The 21,464-nt window shown below is 43.6% G+C and overlaps 1 protein-coding gene across 7 annotated transcripts in view; it reads right to left on the reverse strand.

The window, feature by feature from the left end:
• LOC132824520 (SH3 and multiple ankyrin repeat domains protein 2-like) overlaps window positions 1-21,464 on the reverse strand; it is a 1,314,713-nt gene that overhangs the window by 937,383 nt on the left and 355,866 nt on the right. For all 7 annotated transcript variants that reach the window (XM_060839149.1, XM_060839148.1, XM_060839147.1 and 4 more), the window contains one exon: window positions 9,930-10,046. In XM_060839149.1, coding sequence (XP_060695132.1) covers window positions 9,930-10,046 — 117 coding nt within the window. The remainder of the gene's footprint in view (window positions 1-9,929; window positions 10,047-21,464) is intronic.

A 21,464-nucleotide genomic window follows, 5' to 3' on the forward strand; every position in this document is an offset into this window, starting at 1 on the left:
TGAACGGATAACAATGACCTGCACGGATAACGATGACCTGAATGGATAACGATGACCTGCACGGATAACGATGACCTGAATGGATAACGATGACCTGAACGGATAATGATGACCTGCACGGATAACGATGACCTGTACGGATAGTCATGACCTGCACAGATAACGATGACCTGCATGGATAATGATGACCTGCACGGATAACGATGACCTGCACGGATAGTGATGACCTGCACGGATAACGATGACCTGCACGGATAGTCATGACCTGCACGGATAGTCATGACCTGCACGGATAACGATGACCTGTACGGATAATGATGACCTGCACGGATAACGATGACCTGCACGGATAATGATGGCCTGCACGGATAATGATGGCCTGCACGGATAACGATGACCTGCATGGATAACGATGGCCTGCACGGATAGTGATGACCTGTACAGATAACGATGACCTGCACGGATAGTGATGACCTGCACGGATAGTCATGACCTGCACGGATAACGATGACCTGCACGGATAACGATGACCTGCACGGATAGTCATGACCTGCACAGATAACGATGACCTGCACGGATAGTGATGACCTGCACGGATAACGATGACCTGCACGGATAACGATGACCTGCATGGATAACGATGACCTGCACGGATAACGATGACCTGCACGGATAGTGATGACCTGTACAGATAACGATGACCTGCACGGATAACGATGACCTGCACGGATAGTGATGACCTGTACAGATAACGATGACCTGTACGGATAACGATGACCTGCACGGATAACGATGACCTGCACGGATAACGATGACCTGAGCAGATAATGACCTGTACGGATAACAATGACTTGGACGGCTAATGATGACCTGTACGGATAATGATGAGCTGCACGGATAATGATGAGCCGTACAGATAACAATGACCTGCACGGATAGTGATGACCTGCACGGAAAACGATGAACTGCACGGAAAACGATGAGCTATACGGATAACGATGACCTGTACGGATAACGATGACCAACACGGATAGTGATGACCTGTACGGATAACGATGACCTGCACGGATAGTGATGACCTGCACGGATAGTCATGACCTGCACGGATAACGATGACCTGCACGGATAACGATGACCTGCACGGATAACGATGACCTGCACGGATAGTCATGACCTGCACAGATAACGATGACCTGCACGGATAGTGATGACCTGCACGGATAACGATGACCTGCACGGATAACGATGACCTGCATGGATAACGATGACCTGCATGGATAACGATGACCTGCACGGATAACGATGACCTGCACGGATAGTGATGACCTGTACAGATAACGATGACCTGCACGGATAACGATGACCTGCACGGATAGTGATGACCTGTACAGATAACGATGACCTGTACGGATAACGATGACCTGCACGGATAACGATGACCTGCACGGATAACGATGACCTGAGCAGATAATGACCTGTACGGATAACAATGACTTGGACGGCTAATGATGACCTGTACGGATAATGATGAGCTGCACGGATAATGATGAGCCGTACAGATAACAATGACCTGCACGGATAGTGATGACCTGCACGGAAAACGATGAACTGCACGGAAAACGATGAGCTATACGGATAACGATGACCTGTACGGATAACGATGACCAACACGGATAGTGATGACCTGTACGGATAATGATGACCTGCACGGATAATGATGACCTGCACGGATAATGATGACCTGCACGGATGGTGATGACCTGCACGGATAATGATGACCTGCACGGATGGTGATGACCTGTACGGATAACGATGGCCAGCACGAATAACAATGACCTACACGGATAGTGATGACCTGCACAGATAGTGATGACCTGCACGGATAACGATGACCTGCACGGATAACGATGACCTGCACGGATAACGATGACCTGCACGGATTGTGATGACCTGTACGGATAATGATGAACTGTACGGATAGTGATGACCTGCACGGATAGTGATGACCTACACGGTTAATGATGTCCTGCATGGATAACGATGACCTGCACGGATAATGATGACCTACATGGATAATGATGACCTGTACGGATAGTGATGACCTACACAGATAATGATGACCTACACGGATAATGATGACCTGTACGGATAGTGATGACCTACAAGGTTTGTTCCTGTGCCTCTACTTTTTGTGGCTGAATGTCTAAAAATGGATCATGTTGAACAGGAATCTTCATCTTTTCATTGACACAGTTTCTATTGACACTCAATTTCCATTGCAATCTGTTGTATTTACAGTAAAAACTGAACTGACTATTATTGTCTTTAATTGCTTTTCACATTTTTAAGTATTTTATGTAAACTTTTAAAATGGCAGTAATTTTATTTTTGAAAGGATTAAAATAAGAACAAAGCGAGGATTTCCACACATTCACTCAGAATAAATGGTTAAGATAAAGCCTGCATTCCTATACACAAACAGATACTACCACAAAGAATATAGGTCAGGATTTTCAATGTATAATTTCAGTTACATCACACTGCAAATTTTTGCTATAAATTCTGTGTTACGATCGAGCCCTCCACAATCACCTGATGAAGGAGCGTCGCTCTGAAAGCTAATGTGCTTCCAATTAAACCTGTTGGACTATAACCTGGTGTTGTGAGATTTTTAAGATTATAGGTCGTAACATTAGTTCATAACTTTCTCTTCACACTCTTTTGAATGAATTCACAAGACTCCTTGGACCAAGTGACGATCATGAGAAACTGTTCAGTAGAGCAAGATGAAACAAACACGCAGTTTGACACAGAATTTCTGTTTAGCATATATCCTCCAACATGTAACACTGACAGTTTTGGCGTCGCTGTGCCTAACAGCAGATACATGGAGAAGCTGCATTCAGTATCGTTACCTTGTGGCCTGCCATTTACAACAGAATTTGGGGAAATTGGTGGAATAGTAAAACTTAACAGTGTCCTGCACATGTCATGTTCCCAAAGAATTAAATTTATAAAGAAATGCCTGCTGTGTATGGAACAAAGGCTGCTTTAATTGCAACAAGGAGCTAATTTGTTTTTATAATCTGGAAGGGTATTTAACTGTTGCAAGAATGCTAAAGCTAGCAACAGCAAATGTGAGTGAACAGGCTCTGCCTCATTAAATCCAACCACCCACAGATATACTGAAATAGTACTCTGCCTACACAAAGCTGATGAAACATGGTGAGAAACTGCAAACAAAGGACAGCCAATGTGCAGCGGCTACGTTTCACTGTTACATATATACCTGGTCAGAACATTCTCCCGTTGAGGTTCTGAATTTAGGATATGTAATACTGCACATCAACTGAAACCAATCCTCCAGAAAAATAGATTATCAGTGATATTAAATTTCACATACAACTGCTTAGACTTCCAACAAAGTAACACACAGTTCAATTCTGGAATAATCAAATAAACAGTCTATCATGTCATTAATTTTTTAATGTTGCATTGCACAGAATCAATGTTCTCACAAGCTGTAAAAGGATAAACATTTTGAATATTGTACACGGGTCAGTTTAGTCATTTCTCCATTGAACTGTCTCCATCATTGAACAGCCCGTGGCTGATCCCATTATGGACTCAGACCTGCTCTCTGCCAACTTACGTGAAATATTTAATCCAGATAATTACAGGCCCACCAGCAATTATCAAAATCAATTAACAAAAAAATGCACATCAAGGTATAGATGGGAGATGTATGTAAAAAACAAGGTTTTCTTGTGTTCTTTCAGAAAATTATCTGTATACATTTCTCCTTTCCTTACCATATCTTTCTTAGAGTGTGATGAAACTTGTCGTATTATTATTATTTACAGAGCTGAAAATGTGTTGCTGGAAAAGCGCAGCAGGTCAGGCAGCATCCAAGGAGCAGGAGAATCGATGTTTCGGGCATGAGCCCTTCTTCAGGATTCCTGATGAAGGGCTTATGTCCGAAACGTCGAATTTCCTGCTCCTTGGATGCTGCCTGATCTGCTGCGCTTTTCCAGCAACACATTTTCAGCTCTGATCTCCAGCATCTGCAGTCCTCACTTTCTCCTATTATTATTTACAATCAACAAAAGTAGATTTTAGTTCAGACCGCTGAAGGTCTGACTTGTTTCTCTCGATGTTTAGAAGGTCATTTGGAACTGGGAGTTTTAAAAATTCATGTCATTTTCACCAAATGCCCAGCCAGCCACATGGCAGATAACTGGTGAGCTGTTCACTCTGTCGAGGTTTAAAAACGAGTCAGCAGGAGAGAGGAAGGTGTAGAAGCAGCTTCCTTCTGTAAAAAATGGAGATCCATAACAGTATGATGGATAATGCGAGTAGCAATCTCCAAACAGTCAGCACTGAGGGATATTCCAATAATGTTAGAAGGGAATGGTAAGAACATTCCAGAAGCAGAAGATCATGGAGATGTCAGAGAGAAATGAATCATGCAAGACAATTGTAGACATTAGTTTATTGAACCCATGATAAATAATAGGTGAGCTCAGTTAGCAGTGGACCATGTAACTATTGCAGGGTGACACATTAAAGAATAATGCAGCATCTCAAGAATGTACAGATGTTTGCAGAAAGGAAATCAGTTGTGACTATGTGAGCTGAGCAAGAAGAATTAGAAATAGAGATGTCTCCAAATCAATAATAAAGGATGGGAGAACTGGATACTCAGATAAAAATGATCTGACTAGCCACATTCAGCTTGCATTTGCAAATGGAAGGCTGTGTTTGACAAACTTGTTAAGGTTTATTGAGGGCATTATGATCAAAATTGATAGAGGGGCATCAATCAATGTAATATATTTGAGTTTTGAGAAGTTTTTGATAAGGTCCCCCACAACAGCTTGGTACCAAACGTAAAGCACATGGAATAGGAGGGAATGAGCAGGTGTGGAATAACGAATGGCAATAAAAAAGCAACACAGAGTAAGGATAAATAGATCACTATCATGGAGGTGAGGACCAAAGGTAAGATTTCCAAATGTGCAAATGGTACGAAGATAAGCAGGAATGTGTGTGGTGAGAAAAATGGAAACCCTTTTCTGGAGTATTTGGGCAGGTTTAGTGATTGAACAACAACAATGTAAATGGAATATAATGTGGACAAATGTGAAGTTATTCACTTTGGAAGGAGAATCAGATGTGTAGAGCATTCCTTAAATGGTGAGAGGTTAGAAAGTGCAGGTGTCCAAAGGAACCCTGTGTGTTCTTGTTGATAAGTCACTGAAGGTTAGCACACATGTACAGCAAGCCATCAGGAAGGCAAATGGGATGTTAGCCTTTCTCACAGGGAGATTTGAATACATTAGAAGTGAAATCCCAGTTTGGGGTCAGCCAGGATCACTTCACTCCTGACCTCGTTACAGCCTTGGGTCAAACATGGACAAAAGAGCTGAATTCCAGAGGGGAGGGGAGAGGGACAGCTTGTGACATTAAAACTGCATTCGACCAAGTGTGGCATCAAGGAGTCCTCGCAAAACCTGAGTCAATGGAAACCAGGAGAAAGCTGTCTGCTGGCATAGAGGAAGATGGTTGTGATTGTGGAGGGTCAGTCATCTCAGCTCCAGGACATCTCTGCAGGAGTTCCTCAGGGCAGTGCTCTCGGCCCAACCATCTTCAGCTGCTTTATCACTGACCTTCCCTCCATCATAAGGTCAGAATTGGGGATGTTTGCTGACAGTTGCCCAGTGCTCAGCACCATTTGTGACTCCTCAGATACTGAAGTAGTCCATGCTCAAATCCAACAAAATCTGGACAGGATCCATGCTTGTGCTGATAAGTGCCAAGTAACATTTGCACCAAACAATGATCATCTCCAATGAGAGACAATCTAACCAATGCCCCTTGACATGCAATAGTGTTACCATCACTGAATCCTTCACTTTCAATGTCCTGGGGATTACTATTAACTAGAAACTCAACTGGACTCATTATATCCCTCCCTAAGGGCTTTGTGGGTATACCCACAGCACATGTACTGCAGCAAAGAGACAGCTCATCACCACCTACTTAAGAGGCAATTAGGGATAGGCAATAAATGCAGACCCAGCCAGAGAAGCCCACATCTCATGAGGGAGTAATAAAAATGAAAAGATTATGAACTTTTGGAATTTGCTACCACAGAGGGCCATGGAGTCTCAGTCTTTGTGTATGTTTAAAGTAGAGATTGATATACTTCTGATGATCAGTAGTATACAAGTTTAGAGGATCAAATGAGGTATTTAATCATCAATGATCATATGGAATGGGGGGCAGGTCCAATGAGATGAAAGGCATATTCCTGCTCCAATCTTCATATGATGATCTTATGATCCAATATTCACATGAGTATCTGTAAGGATATTCCTGAGCTTAGAGAGACAAATCTTCCCATGTAACTCTTGCCCTTTTCCTTCTAGGTGGAAGTGGTCATGGGTTTGGAAAATGCTGTCAAAGGTGTTATCCTTCCAATTACTTTCCAAATTCCTTGTTCCACCCGAATGCTCACCTCTTGTGATTTACACTAGAGGAGACTCAAACCTTGATTCACTAGCAGTCTGTGGTCTGTTTCTATTTAAAAACACTCTACATTACAGTCATTCCTGCAAAAGTGCTCGACCTCATATTTTCCCTCATTCTACTGAACCTGCTGAATTTTTGTTCATTCAACAGCAGAGTTCCAGCAGTCCAGAGAGGAGGTCATTTCATCAACATAAGGGCAGCTTGAGAAAACATGTTTAATTAGGATACATTCCACAAAAGAATCAGAAGGTGGGTTCAAATCAACAAATAGAACATAGAATATCGAACAATACAGCACAGAACAGGCCCTTCGGCCCTCAATGTTGCATCAAGCTGTGAACTAATCTCAGCTCATCCCCCTACACGATCCCAAAAACATCCGGTTTCCTCCCACAGTCCAAAGATGTGCGGGTCAGGTGAATTGGACATGCTAAATTGCCTGTAGTGGTAGGTAAGGAGTAAATGTAGGGGTATGGGTGGGTTGTGCTTCGGCGGGCCGGTGTGGACTTGTTGGGCCGAAGGGCCTGTTTCCACACTGTAAGTAATCTAATCTAATCTAATCCATGTGCTTATCTAAGGATTGTTTAAATCTCCCTAATGTGGCCGAGTTGACTACATTGGCAGGTAGGGTATTCCACGCCCTGACCACTCACTGCGTAAAGAACCTGCCTCTGACATCGATCACCCCTCTTGTATCAAATCCCCTCTTAGTCTTCTTCTCTCCAATGAGAACAGACCCAAGTCTCTCAGCCTTTCCTCATCAGACCCTCCCTCCAGACCAGGCAATATATGAATCTTAATGAATCACAATTGTGGGTTATTGTCCAGCATAACGCTCAGAAGTAAAATTTCACTTCCAGCTGAACTAGTTCCAGTTTATTGTCATTTAATCTGGTGTGGTTTTATTATTAAACATGTACAAATCTTTTAAAAAATTTTATTCTTGAAGTCAGTTAAGTACCCATTTAAATTGTAGAAACCTTCTTGGGTGTCAGGGACATTCATTTCCTATTTTAACAATCTGAGCATCTACTTATCCAAGAGTTAATCAAAGCCCTGCCTTACAGCTCCTTGTACAATTGTCTGGATTCTCCTGCCTTTGTCTTTCTTCAAAGAGAGACAGAATGAACAGTTGTTGACATATTTAAGGAACAATAATTATGATTATTCTTGACCAACTGGTCTTCTTTGACGAACCTTTTCCCGCCCTGATATAATTTATATAATCCTTATATCATCCTGTCCTTAAAGAATTTCAACCAAGTTCAATCACACTGTACTCTGCACTGTACCAACACAACGCTCAACATTCACGCACTGTATTTCCTCAAACCAGCGACTTTTCTCATCCTGATGAATCTGTTTTGTATCTGCTCTAAAGTCTCAATATCTTTCCCATGGCATTGAGCATGAAGACATATTACCAACGAATGGCTGAGAGCTTATTAGGAAACTTATTACTGTTCTGTTGAGTTTTGTAAGTACTTTTTGCTTTTTATATTCTAGGACTCAAAATAAAATCTTGAATGCCTCCAGTTGAAAGTTCTGTTAGAATTTGTTTTAAAGTAAGATGTCTTGTGATGCTGCTCTTCCACAAGTTCAGACCTGCTTCCATTCTGCAAATAATCACTGACTAATATTGGATTCCATCAGCTATATTCCAGGCCATTCCTCAAACTCATTAATATTCCTTTGTAGCTCCAGTTGGTTATTGAAAGAATTAATTGAATTTTGTACTTTGGTATCAGTCACAGAGGGAAGCTGGTTAGTTCAGTTGGATGGACAGCTAGTATGTCTTAGCTAATACCCATAACGGAAGCTTAATTTCCATTTGCGCAATAATTGTCTTGGGATCTGCCTAATTTGGTTTCTCCCTGAAAGTGGGAGATAGTAAAAACCCCTAACTAAAACTACCAGGACAAAACACCAGCAGGCAATGAACTAGAGAGGCAGCAGGCTGGAAAAACACAGCAAGCCAGGCAGTGTCAGGAAGTGAAGAAATCAACGTTTGGTTTGGGACATAGATCATCCACCTAAAGGTATTTTATTTTACCAATTTAAGAGGAGGTGATGGTCTCGTGGTATTATCACTGAACTGCCAATCCAGAGATCGAGGTAATGTTCTGGGGACCTGGATCCAAATCCAACAATGGCAGATGGTGGCATTTGAATTCAATAAAAGTCTGGAATTAAGAGACTAATGGTGACTATAAATCCATTGTCAGTTGTTAGGAAAAGCCCATCTGGTTCACTCATGCCCTTCTGGCATTAGTGCCAAAGAAGCTGCCATCCTCACCTAGCTTGGCCTCCATGTGACTCTAGACCCACAGCAATGACACATAACTGGGCGGCACGGTGGCACAGTGGTTAGCACTGCTGCCTCACAGCGCCAGAGACCCGAGTTCAATTCCCGCCTCAGGCGACTGACTGTGTGGAGTTTGCACATTCTCCCCGTATCTGCGTGGGTTTCCTCCAGGTGTTCCGGTTTCCTCCCGCAATCCAAAGATGTGCAGGTTCAGGTGAATTGGCCATGCTAAATTGCCCGTAGTGTTAGGTGAAGGGGTAAATGTAGGGGTAGGGGTATGGGTGGGTTGCACTTCGGCGGGTCGGTGTGGACTTGTTGGGCCGAAGGGCCTGTTTCCACACTAAGTAATGTAATCTAATCTAAAAAAAACTGCTCTCTGGGCAATTAAATAGGAGCAATAAATGCAGGCCGAGCTGGCAACGTACTCATCCCGTGAACAAGCAAAAAAACATTATCCAGTACTGCAGATATTAACGTTGATGAGGATACAATACCTGGTGAAAACAGAATTATGTATAACTTCTCAAATCAACTATATCATCTAGAAATATCAAAGGAACCTGGATTAATGCAGTCAATCTTACAGGAACCAAACTGTTGCCGGACTTGGGACAATCAAAGTTCTGGAACACTTGTCCCGTTATGGGATTAAATTAGTGAGCTCAGTATTTACTGAATACAGAGTTTACTGATATAAACACAGAAAGTGCTGAGGAAACTCAACAGGTCTGGCAGTAACTGTGGAGACAGTAACACAGTTAATGCTTCAAATCTAGTAGAACTCTTGTCTGAAATTGCTGTCAGCTGTGTCAGGCCAACCAATTATCATTTGCCCAAATTGCCATTTTGGTGTAGACTTTAACTTGTATAAAATAAACAAGCTAGTGTTTGACAGGGATCTCACAAGGATGTGGTCATTAATGTATCTCACTGTTATTGCTAAGTGTAACATTGTGCTTCACTGTTACTTTGTACGACAGCTACAATCTTGTTCATTTCCATTGTTTCTGAACTATTGATGAAATACAATGTGAAGATGATTAATTACACGGTAGAAAATAAGATGCTGCAATGGCATCCACCTTCTCACCTGATTGTAAAGGGCACAGACGTGGAGTGCTGTATTGCCTGAAGCATTCTGTGCTCCCATATCAGCCCCATAAAAAAGCAGGTGTTCCAGATGTTGAACATGGCCATAACGACATGCCTAATAAATAGAAGGGTAATTGAAGTTATTATTCTGTATTAAGACAATCTACACATCACTTTTCCCATTAATTGTATTCTCCACTTACCCTTTAATAAGAACCATGTGAGAATGAAAGGGTTAGACAGGCAGTAATAATGGCTGATGGTTTTGAGCAAATCTGTAAAACTAAACTGTTTTTATCTGACACCCTCATAAATGTGAAAGGAATAAAAAAAGAGAGAGTATGAAATGAAGGCAATAATGAAGGGTAGAAATGGAGAGCTGTGAAAAGTCCAGGGTCTCCAACTCAGAGCAGAATGGGAAGTACCGAGGGTGGAGGGGAAAAGTGGAACCGATCCAGAGGTAAGTTCGTTAGCAAACACAAAGTCTAAGGCTGAAGGAGTTCTAGAGTGCACCGATATTGATGAGGTATCAGGTCAGTCAGAGAGGGAGAGGAAGAGTGAGCGGGAGCAGTAGAGGGAGTGAAGCAGGTGGAACCTTCATTGAATCCTGAGTTGGAACTCCTGAGGCGATGTCATGGTTCAGAAAATAATGCAGGCAAGAGGTTTGGCTGCTTGGAACCAACTTTAGGGACTGAGGGAGAAATTGCAGAATGGAGACCGAGCGTAAAGTCCCTGTTTTGGTGGTTTGTAGGTTGTTAGGAATGGAGGGACAGGGAAGAGAGAGTGTGAGAAACGTGATTTGGTGAGAAGTCAGGAAGGTTATGTGACTGGTTCCCAGAGTGTTGTCTGTCGTTGGTAGGGTTTAGAATGGCTGGACCAAGTGCTGCTGACTGTAGGAATAGGAAGATATGTCATTGAACAGCTAAAGAGATGGAGGAGGAGAGCAGGCTTTGAACTTTTGCATCACTGGAGTAGTTTCTGGGGATCAAACAAGCTGAATGGGCTGTACCTGAACTGGAATGTGTCCAATATCCTTGCTGGGAAGTTTGTCTTACTGTTTGAGTAAAAAATGAGGTCTGCAGATGCTGGAGATCACAGCTGAAAATGTGTTGCTGATCAAAGCACAGCAGGCCAGGCAGCATCTCTATTCCTGAGATGCTGCCTGGCCTGCTGTGCTTTGACCAGCAACACATTTTCAGCTGTCTTACTGTTTGGGCAATTTTAAACTGATTTGGCAAGGGGATGGGGCACAGACCAGATGGAGAGTCAGGAGCAAGGTCCAATCAGATATAGAAGAAATTCGAGGACGGTCTAGCAAGCCGAGAAGACCTGAGCAAGATAACGCACACTGTAGGAACAGAAAACTAAACTGTATCTATGTTAATGCAAGGAGCGTGACTGTTCAGACAGAGGAACCAACAGCATTGTATCAGCATGTGGGAATGTAATACTGCTACAATCACTGAGATATGGTTGGAAGGAAAGACAGGACTGGGCAGCTTAACATTTCAGAGTGTCGAAATTTCAGGAGTGTAGGGGGTGGGGAATGTGAGAGAAGTGAGGGCATTGTGTTATTGCTAAAGGAAACCATCACCACGGTAATGAGGCAGGATGTCAGACAAGGGACTTCAAAGGAGGCTCTGGGTAGAGCTTAAAAACAAAGGAGCAGTTATCTTGCTGGGATTATACTACAGGCCTCCCAATAGTCAGAGGCAGATGGAGGATAAACTGCATGAGGAATAGTGTTATATAGCTATTGGGGATTTCAACTTAGTGACCAGTAACTGGATCACCTTAGTGTGAAAGGAGTGGACAGGGTGGAATTTTTCAAATGCATCCGGGAGAGCGTTTTGTGCCAGTACAGAGACAGTCCTGTTCGAGGTGGGGCAGTGCTAGACATCATCCTCAGAAGTGAAGCTTGTCAATAGGAGTCTTATAAATGTAGTACAGTGAGAATTCAGTGTCAGTGTGTTCTTCTAAGAGTGAAGGGCAAGGGCAGCAAGTGCAGGAATCCCTGGATAGCAAGGGATTTCTGAGTTTGATAAAGAAAAGAAGCATGTGTCTGATGCAATGCATTAAAACTGGAGGTTGGTCTTTCAAAAGTATCAGGATGTTTAAAAAAAATTAGGAGCACAAAATATCTTTGGTCGATAAGATCAATAAAAACACCAAGGCCTTTTATGGGTATGTTTTGAGTAAAAGGATTAGGGAGACTGTGGGGTCTATTAGATAAAGGGAGTAGTCAGTGTGTGGAGCCTGAGGACATGGGTGAGATCTTACATTAATGTTTCTTATCTGTAATCACAGGAGAAACTCATTGAAGTTGAGGATTTCAGTTGGGATGGCGAGGCTCTCGAACACATTAACATTAATAAGGAAGAGGTAATAGGCTCAGTAACAGGCATAAAGTGCCTAAATCTTCAGGGCATGACGAGAGTTCTCCCAGGTGGCTTTGGAAAGTCAAGGAGGAGATTACTGAGGCTCTGGCAGAGATTTTATAATACTTTGCTGGCCACAGGTGAAGTGCCAGATGACTGGAGGATAGCTAATGTGGTTCCTTAATTCAAGATGAGCAGCAGGAATCGCCAGCTAATTATAAACCAGTTAGTCTGACATCAGCAGTAGGGAAATTACTGTGAGTGGCACAGTGGCTCATTAGTTAGCATCGCTGCCCCACAATGCCCAGGGACCTGGATTCGATTTCACCCGAGGGCAACTATCTGTGTGGAGTTGGCACATCCTCACTGTATCCGCATTGGTTTCCTCCGGGTGCTCTGGTTTCCTCCTGCAATCCAAAGATGAGAGTGTGGTGCTGCAAAAGCACAGCGGGTCAGGCAGCATCCGAGGAGCAGGAAAATCGATGTTTCAGACAAAGGCCCCTTCATCAGGAGTGCCCGAAACATCCTGTTCCTCAAATACTGCCCTTCCTGCTGTGCTTTTCCAGCACCATGCTCTCAACTCTGATCTCCAGCATCTGCAGACCTCACTTTCTCCACAGTCCAACTATGTGCAGGTTAGGTGGATAGGCCATGCTAAATCGTCCACAGTATTCACTGAGTTAGCCATGGGAAATGTAGGGTTACAGGGAAAGGGTAGGGGGTTGAGTTTGGGTGGGATGCTGCTAGGAGGGACAGTGTGGACTCAATGGGCTAAATGACCTGCTTCCACTCTGTTGGGAATTCTATGATTCTATGAAAAGATTCTGAGGGATAGAATTAATCAACACTTAGAAAGACAGGAAATAGTTCGAGATGGTCAGCATGGATTTGTTAAAGGGGGAGCCTGTCTGACTAATTGAAATGAGTTTTTTTGAAAAGGTGACTAAATATATTGATGAGAGTTTGCAGTTGATGTTTCAGTAAGGCTTTTGACAAGGTACCACCTGGAAGGCTGTTCCGAAAGGTAAAAGGCCATGAGATTCGAGGCAAATTGACAAACTGGATACAAAATTGCTTTACAAACAGAAAGCAAAGGACGTGGTGAAAGGTTGGTTTTGTAATTGGAAGCCAGTGACCATCAGGAGAGCACGAGGATTGGTGCAGGGATCCTCGCTGTCTGTTATGTACGTTAACGATCTGGGTGTGAATATAGACGGTCTAATTAGTAAGGTTGCAGATGACATGGAAATTGCTGGCTGTTGTTGACAGTGAGAAAGATGGCCTCAGGCTACAGTCTGATATTGATCAGCTGGTAAATTGGGCAGAACAATGGCAGATGGAATTTAATCCTGATAAATGCGAGGTGAGGTAGTATGGGGGTCTAATGAGAGAAGGGTATACACAGTGAATGGTGGGTTCCTTCCTAGGGAGTACTGAGGAACAAAGGGACCTTGGTGTACAAGTTGATGAATCCCTGAAGGTGTCAGCACAGGGAGGCAAGGTGAGGATGAAGGCACTTAGCACACTTGCCTTTATTAGCTGGGCATAGAGTATAGGAGCAAGGAGGTCTTGTTACAAGTTTATAAAATATTAGTAAGGGCACATTGTTATGCAGTTCTAGATGCCACACAATTAGAAGGACGTGATTCCATGGGTATAGGAGCAGAAGAGATTCACCAGGCGTTACCTGGATTGAAAGTTTCAGTTATGAAGAGGGACTGGGTAGACTGGGTTTGTTTTCCCTGGAGTAGAGGAAGCTGAGGGGGGAATGTGATTGAGGAAGACAAAATGTTTAAGGAGAGGAGCAAGTGGTTTCGAGGAGATCTGAAAAAGAATGTTTTCACCCAGAGGGTGGTGGAATATGAAAGGTGCTGCCTGAGAGGGTGTTCAAGGGAGATACACTTGAAACATTTAAGAAGCATCTGGGTGAGCATTTAAAATGCCTGTATATTGTAAGCTATGGACCAAGTGCAAGCAAATGGTTTAAATGCAGTCTGTTCGGTATAGACATAGAGGGCCAAAGGGCCTGTTTCTATGCTTTATGACTTTATAACTCTTTTTGATGTGGATGTGGCTATCCTATCCTTTATTGCTCTTGAACTGAATGGTTTTCTGCATCACTTTAGAGGGTGGGGTTAGGAGTCAGTCACATTGCTGTGGGTCACAAGTCATGTATAGGCCAGACCAGGTAAGAATGGCAGATTTCCTTCCCTAAAGGACATTAATAAATGAGCTTTTTAAACAACTGATAGCCGTTTCATCATCACCAATACTGAGATTAGATTTTTATTCCATATTATGAAGTAAATTTAAATATCCCCATCTCCTGTGGTGAAATTTGAACCCCTGCCCGAAGAGAATCAGCCTGGGTTCCTGGAGAAACCGACAATGCCACTGCCTCCCCTCAATGCCTCAAGTTGATGAATGATAGAAAACAATGTTATGATGTTTGTCCTACAGGTTCCAGGAGTTGGGTAGATGGGTAGTTTACCCCAACCTGCCAGGCTTTATGCATTGCTTCAGACATCACGAGGTGTGTTGGAGGTGCCAGGCTCTGAATCACTGTCTTGGCTGACAAGCAACTACTCTGACAATTTTTACAGAAAAGAACAGGGTGACTGAGCCCGAGAATCTGGGAGAGCTCCCGTGTTGCAAAGAGAGCAAATCTGCTGTGCTTGAAGTTGACAGCAGCTGGGGCGAGGGTGTAAGTGTGAAGCCAGGCCGACAGGCTTGGTTCCTTAACTTCAGGTATTTTGTTTCAGCAAGTTACTGATTTATCATCTCTTTCCAACTGAAGGTGATAAAAAGATTAGTTGATTGAAATGCAGTTTTGAAAGTTTGGGATCTCTGTAGTGATTGCTGTCTTACTGGTCCACTTTAGCTCAATATGTAGCCACCTTGACTTTGAGTTAAAAGGTGCAATCACAGAGAGACAGCGCAGTGTTTAGTCTGGCCATCTGGATGTATGCCTGAGGGTAAACTGACAATCTGTCTGTTTGCCATCAAAGATGCAGTCGTTCTCAGAAGAGCAACTGGATTCTCCCTCATGTTCTGTTCAAAATGGACCCCCCTCTCAGCCTCACTTTAAATTTCTTGGGAAAACTAGAATAAATGTAAGGATCAGGATATACAATGAATGCATGCCAATGTATTGCAATGCACCTGCCCCTTTACCTCTTCCATGCTCACCATCCAAGGCCCCCAAACACTCATTTAAAAAAAACTTTGACAAAGGGTCAGTTAGACTCTAAACGTCAGCTCTTTTCTCTCCTTACAGACGCTGCCAGACCTGCTGAGATTTTCCAGCATTTTCTCTTTTGGTTTCAGATTCCAGCATCCGCAGTAATTTGCTTTTATTGCAATGCATGTTTTGCTAATTGTGTTGAGCACATTGAGTGAATACATACCTCAGCAGGGGGACCAGGGTGGTCTGGGGTTAGCACTATGTTGAGGCAGTCCAGGTTAATTAGAGCGAACGTGGACCTGGCCATACTGACCAGGTCAAGGCAGGTTGACCTGACTCAGGGGCTGGTATGGAGGAATGATATCCCTTTCCACCAGGAAGCTGTCAAGACTAGAAGCACTGAGAAGGCACCAGATGACAGTAACCTCTTAAACAGTAATGGATTGCCAGGTGGAAATGTTAGAGATGTTCACTATACTACCACTGCACTACGAGAGCCCGGTTCCTGACTGCAATATTGTAATAGCTGTCACCCTTTCCAAAACTTTGTTATTTCCTTTCCTTCCCCTTCATGACCAAGAGGATGCTTTGTCCATGAGCAGATGTTTCTCCAACATATTACCCAAGGAAAAAATGTTATGAACAGTGACAACACAGATAATGGAAGTTAGTTAATGGAGTTAGTAAATGAGTTAGTTCACTCTGAAAAGCCTATCCATTGTCAATGTCCACAGCTGCTAGCATGACCTGGCAATATTCATGAGTTGGATTATTTAGAAGTTGTGGAAATAAATTGGAGATTCCATCTCGGAGAGCTGTGCTATGTATCCAAACCCATATCTGTTCCATTCTATTGACCGTTGTTCATGAACAAAGACATCCCCCGTCTTTCTCTTGGCCCAGGTTTGATGAGAAATGGCAGCACCATGATGCCATTCTTCTGGTTGTGTCAATGCAAGTTTTAACTTTAATAAACATGGAGTTTATCTGAGGAAGCTACAGCGCCTTCAAAAAAACAAAACTTCTTTTCCTAGTATTTCACTCAGCCATAACAAAATGAACCAATCTTTCTTTGAGACATGCTGGTATCCATCTGTTCTCTCTTAGGATTGGGGAAAGAAATGAAATGAAACATTGAGAATTACATTTGAGTAGTTGTTATAACTAATCCAGAAGAATGGAAGGGAAGCACAGCAACAGGCCAGTTAATCTGCCCCTCACGGATACAGGCCCAGTGCTGGTCAGAGGAGGCAGAGGATCAACTCCGGGGCTGTCTGGCATCAGCTGATTGGGCCTTGTCCAAACAGGCCGCAGGAACTTGGACGGGTACACCACCAATGGCACAGACTCTGTCAGCAAGGGTGGGGAGGACTGCACACCGAGGAAGTCAATCCGGGTGTTCCCCAACAGGAAACCCTGGATGAATCAGGACATACAGAACCTGCTAAAAACCAGGTGTGAGGCCTTCAGATCAGGAGACCCACCCAAATATAAGGAATCCAAGTATGACCTTCACAGAGCCATTAAGACAGACAAGGACCAATACCGATCCAATCTAGAAACCCAGACACTCAGTGACTATGGCAAGGACTGAATGACATCTCAGGTTTGAAAAAGAGACAGTGCAAGATAGCAGACGATGTCACATCCCTCCCAGATCATCTCAACCCCTTCGATGCTCACTTTGAGCAGAATCTCGGCAGACAGGTAATACCTATTCCAACACGTCCCGATGAACCTGTTCCAACAGTCACTGCATCAGAGGTCAGATCAGTTTTCTTTGGTGTGAATCCAAGGAAAGCGATGGGACCAGACGGAGTACCAGGCCGTGCACTCAGAGCATGCGCAGATCAACTGGCAGAGGTCTTCTCAGACATCTTCAACCTCTCTCTGCAGCAGGCCCCTGTCCCTGCCTGTTTGAAGAGGGCCAACATCATCCCGGTGCCTAAGGAGGCTCACGCAGCATGTCTCAATGACTACCGCCCAGTGGCCCTAACTTCGGTGGGCATGAAGTGTTTTGAAAGGCTGGTCATGGCACTAATCAACACCACTGCAAATGTGTTGCTGGTCAAAGCACAGCAGGTTAGGCAGCATCTCAGGAATAGAGAATTCGACGTTTCGAGCATAAGCCCTTCATCAGCTTATTCCTGATGAAGGGCTTATGCTCGAAACGTCGAATTCTCTATTCCTGAGATGCTGCCTAACCTGCTGTGCTTTGACCAGCAACACATTTGCAGCTGTGATCTCCAGCATCTGCAGACCTCATTTTTTACACTAATCAACACCAGCCTCCCCACTACTCTTGACCCACTCCAATTTGCCTATCGGACCAACAGATCCACATCAGATGCCATATCACTTGTCCTTCACTCCTCCCTAGAACACCTTGACACCAAGAACAGCTATGTAAGAATCCTACTCATTGACTACAGCTCAACCTTTAACACTATTATCCCCCTGAGACTGATTACTAAATGTAGTGATCTCAGACTAAGCCCCACTCTCTGCAACTGGACCCTCAGTTTCCTGACCCACAGGCCACAATCAGTGAAGATTGGGGACAATATTTCATCCTCACTAACACTCAACACTGGAGCCCCCCAGGGTGCGTACTCAGTTCCCTTCTGTACTCACTGTATACCCATGACTGCGTTGCCAAATACCAGACTAATGCCATGTACAAGTTCGCTGCTGACACCACCATAGTCGGTTGAATCTCAGATATCAATGAAACAGGCTACATACAGGAGGTGGAAGACCTGGAAAATGGTTCACTGAGAACAACCTAGCTCTCCCTACCGGCAAATCCAAGGAACTCATTATTGACTTTTGTCACACACACATTAACAGCACAGAGGTGGAACGAGTGGAGAGTGTCAAGTTCCTGGGAGTGGTCATCCACGACAAGCTTTCTTGGACTGTTCATATGGACGCACTGGTTACAAAGGCCCAACAATGTCTCTTCTTCCTCAGGCAGCTGAGGACATTTGGCATGACGGTGAATACCCTTTTCTGGATTAGTGGTGCTGGAAGAGCACAGCAGTTCAGGCAGCATCCAAAGTGCAGCAAAATCGACATTTCGGGCAAAAAGGTCAGGAATAAAGGCAGTGGGCCTGAAGCGTGGAGAGATAAGCTTGTCAGCTGTTATAGGTGCGTCATCGAGAGCATTCAGTCTGGATGTATCTGATAAATGACTGGCTAAATGATTCCTATTTTTAAACATAACATATCAAATGTTTAATAAATATATGTACATGTATGTGTGTGTGTGTGTGTGTATATATATATATAAATATGTTTATATGCATAAAATATTTTTATAAATAATAAATGTATATAATCCAAGATGGAGGATGGGAAAACATTCTGGTTGTAACAGGCTGCTCCTTTTTTGAGGTATTTTAGGAGCTGGAGGTGATTTCCTCGAATTCCAGGAGCAGCAATTACTGTTTTATATGCTGCTGCATTGTTTTGGAACTTTGGAAAAAAACGTCTGAACAACAGCAGTTTAGAAGGAAGATGAAGGCAGCACATGGTGAGGTCAGTGCAGGAGAGAGAAAGAAAGCCACACTGCTAACTGACAGTGAACCTGCACAGTTACTGCCTTTGATGTTTGAATTCATGTATCGTTGGACATTGGAGTGCATCTGGGAAAAGTATCAAACTGTGATATTCACAACTGATCTTAGAGGAACCTGTTTGGGAGAGGTCACAGCACAGAGACAGATAAGTGAATATTTAAGCATAGACTTACAGTAAGTCTGCAATAGTGAGTAGAGTGGGTCCTTTCTTTATTATGTTTTTTGAGATATGTCTCTTGATTAAACTTAAAATATAAGCCATCAGTATTAATTTAACCTGGAGCAGTGTTCTGTAGAAGACAGTGCTATTTTCTGGGTCTGCAGATTAGAAGAATCGAAAATGGTCTTTACTAGAGTGACATGGTCTTCTTATTGGATGTGGGAATTTAGGGAGAGTTTACAGGTTACCGAGGATTATGTCTGCAATAAATGCCATTGGTTGTGAATCCTATCATATCGAATAGATCAGATGGAGAGACAGTTAGAGACAATGTGGAATTTACAAGAGAAAGGGGATGTGATGGAGAGGGAGAAAAGTTGCAGATACAGACAGATAGACGGGTTAACTCCAGGCAAGTTAGGAGAGATAAGCAGGTAGTGCAGAGGTTTTCTGTGGCTATCCCCATTTCAAACAAGGATGTTGTTTTGGAAAATGTAGGGGGTGATGGGTTCTCAAGGAATGTAGCACGAACAGCCATGTTTCTGGTATTGAGCCTGGATTAAATGTAATGAGGGGTACGTTAGGTTCCAAGAGATCGATTGTGTTAGGGGACTCTCCAGTCCGAGGTACAGACAGACGTTTCTGTGGCCAGCAGAGAAAAATCAGAATGGTGTGTTGCTTCCCTGGTGCCAGGATCAAGGATGTCTCAGAGAGGGTGCAGAATGTTCTCACAGAGGAGGGGGGTCAGCAGGAGGTCATTGTCCACATTGGAACCAACGACATTGGAAGGGAAAAGGTTGAGATTCTGCAGGGAATCTTAAATAGAAAATTAGGCAGGAATTTAAAAAGGAAGTCCTCAAGGGTAGTAATATCTAGATTACTCCCAGTGCTGCGAGCTAGTGAGGGCAGGAATAGGAGGATAGAGCAGATGAATGCTTGGCTGAGGAGCTGGTGTATGGGAGAAGGATTCACACTTTTGAATCATTGGAATCTGCTTTGGGGTAGAAGTGACCTGTCAAAGAAGGACAGATTGTACCTAAATTGTAAGGGGACTAATATACTGGCAGTAAATTTACCAGAGCTGGTCAGGAGGATTTAAACTAGTAAGGTGGGGGGGTGGGACCCAGGGAGATAGTGAGGAAAGAGATCGATCTGAGACAGGTACAGTTGAGAACAGAAGCGAGTCAAATAGTCAGGGCAGGCAGGGGCAAGATAGGATGAATAAATTACACTGCATTTATTTCAATGCAAGGGACCTAAAAGGGAAGGCAGATGAACTCAGGGCATGGTTAGGAACATGGGATTGGGATATCATAGCAATTACAGAAACATGGCTCAGGGATGAGCAGAACTGGCAGCTTAATGTTCCAGGATACAAATGCTACAGGAAGGATAGAAAGGGAGGCAAGAGAGGAGGGGGAGTGGTGTTTTTGAGAAAGGAAAGCATTACAGCTGTTGTGGTTCTGTTCGCCGAGCTGGGAATTTGTGTTGCAGACGTTTCGTCCCCTGCCTAGGTGACATCCTCAGTGCTTGGGAGCCTCCTATGAAGCGCTTCTGTGATCTTTCCTCCGGCATTTATAGTGGTTTGTCTCTGCCGCTTCCGGTTGTCAGTTCCAGCTGTCCGCTGCAGTGGCCGGTATATTGGGTCCAGATCGATGTGTTTATTGATTGAATCTGTGGATGAGTGCCATGCCTCTAGGAATTCCCTGGCTGTTCTCTGTTTGACTTGTCCTATAATAGTAGTGTTGTCCCAGTCGAACTCATGTTGCTTGTCATCTGCGAGTGTGGCTAAGGATAGCTGGTCATGTCATTTCGTGGCTAGTTGGTGTTCATGGATGTGGATTGTTAGCTATCTTCCTCTTTGTCCTATGTAGTGTTTGGTGCAGTCCTTACGTGGGATTTTGTACACTACGTTGGTTTTGCTCATGCTGGGTATCGGGTCCTTCGTTCTGGTGAGTTGTTGTCTGAGAGTGGCTGTTGGTTTGTGTGCTGTTATGAGTCCTAGTGGTTGCAGTAGTCTGGCTGTCAGTTCAGAAATGTTCCTGATGTATGGTAGTGTGGCTAGTCCTTTGGGTTGCAGCATGCCCTCGTTCCGTTGTCTTTCCCTTAGGCATCTGTTGATGAAATTGCGCGGGTATCCTTTTTTGGCGAATACCTTGTATAGGTGTTCTTCTTCCTCTTTTTGCAGTTCTGGTGTACTGCAGTGTGTTGTGGCCCTTTGAATAGTGTC

This window comes from Hemiscyllium ocellatum, chromosome 18 (genome assembly GCF_020745735.1).
Source record: "Hemiscyllium ocellatum isolate sHemOce1 chromosome 18, sHemOce1.pat.X.cur, whole genome shotgun sequence".
Taxonomy (NCBI): domain Eukaryota; kingdom Metazoa; phylum Chordata; class Chondrichthyes; order Orectolobiformes; family Hemiscylliidae; genus Hemiscyllium; species Hemiscyllium ocellatum.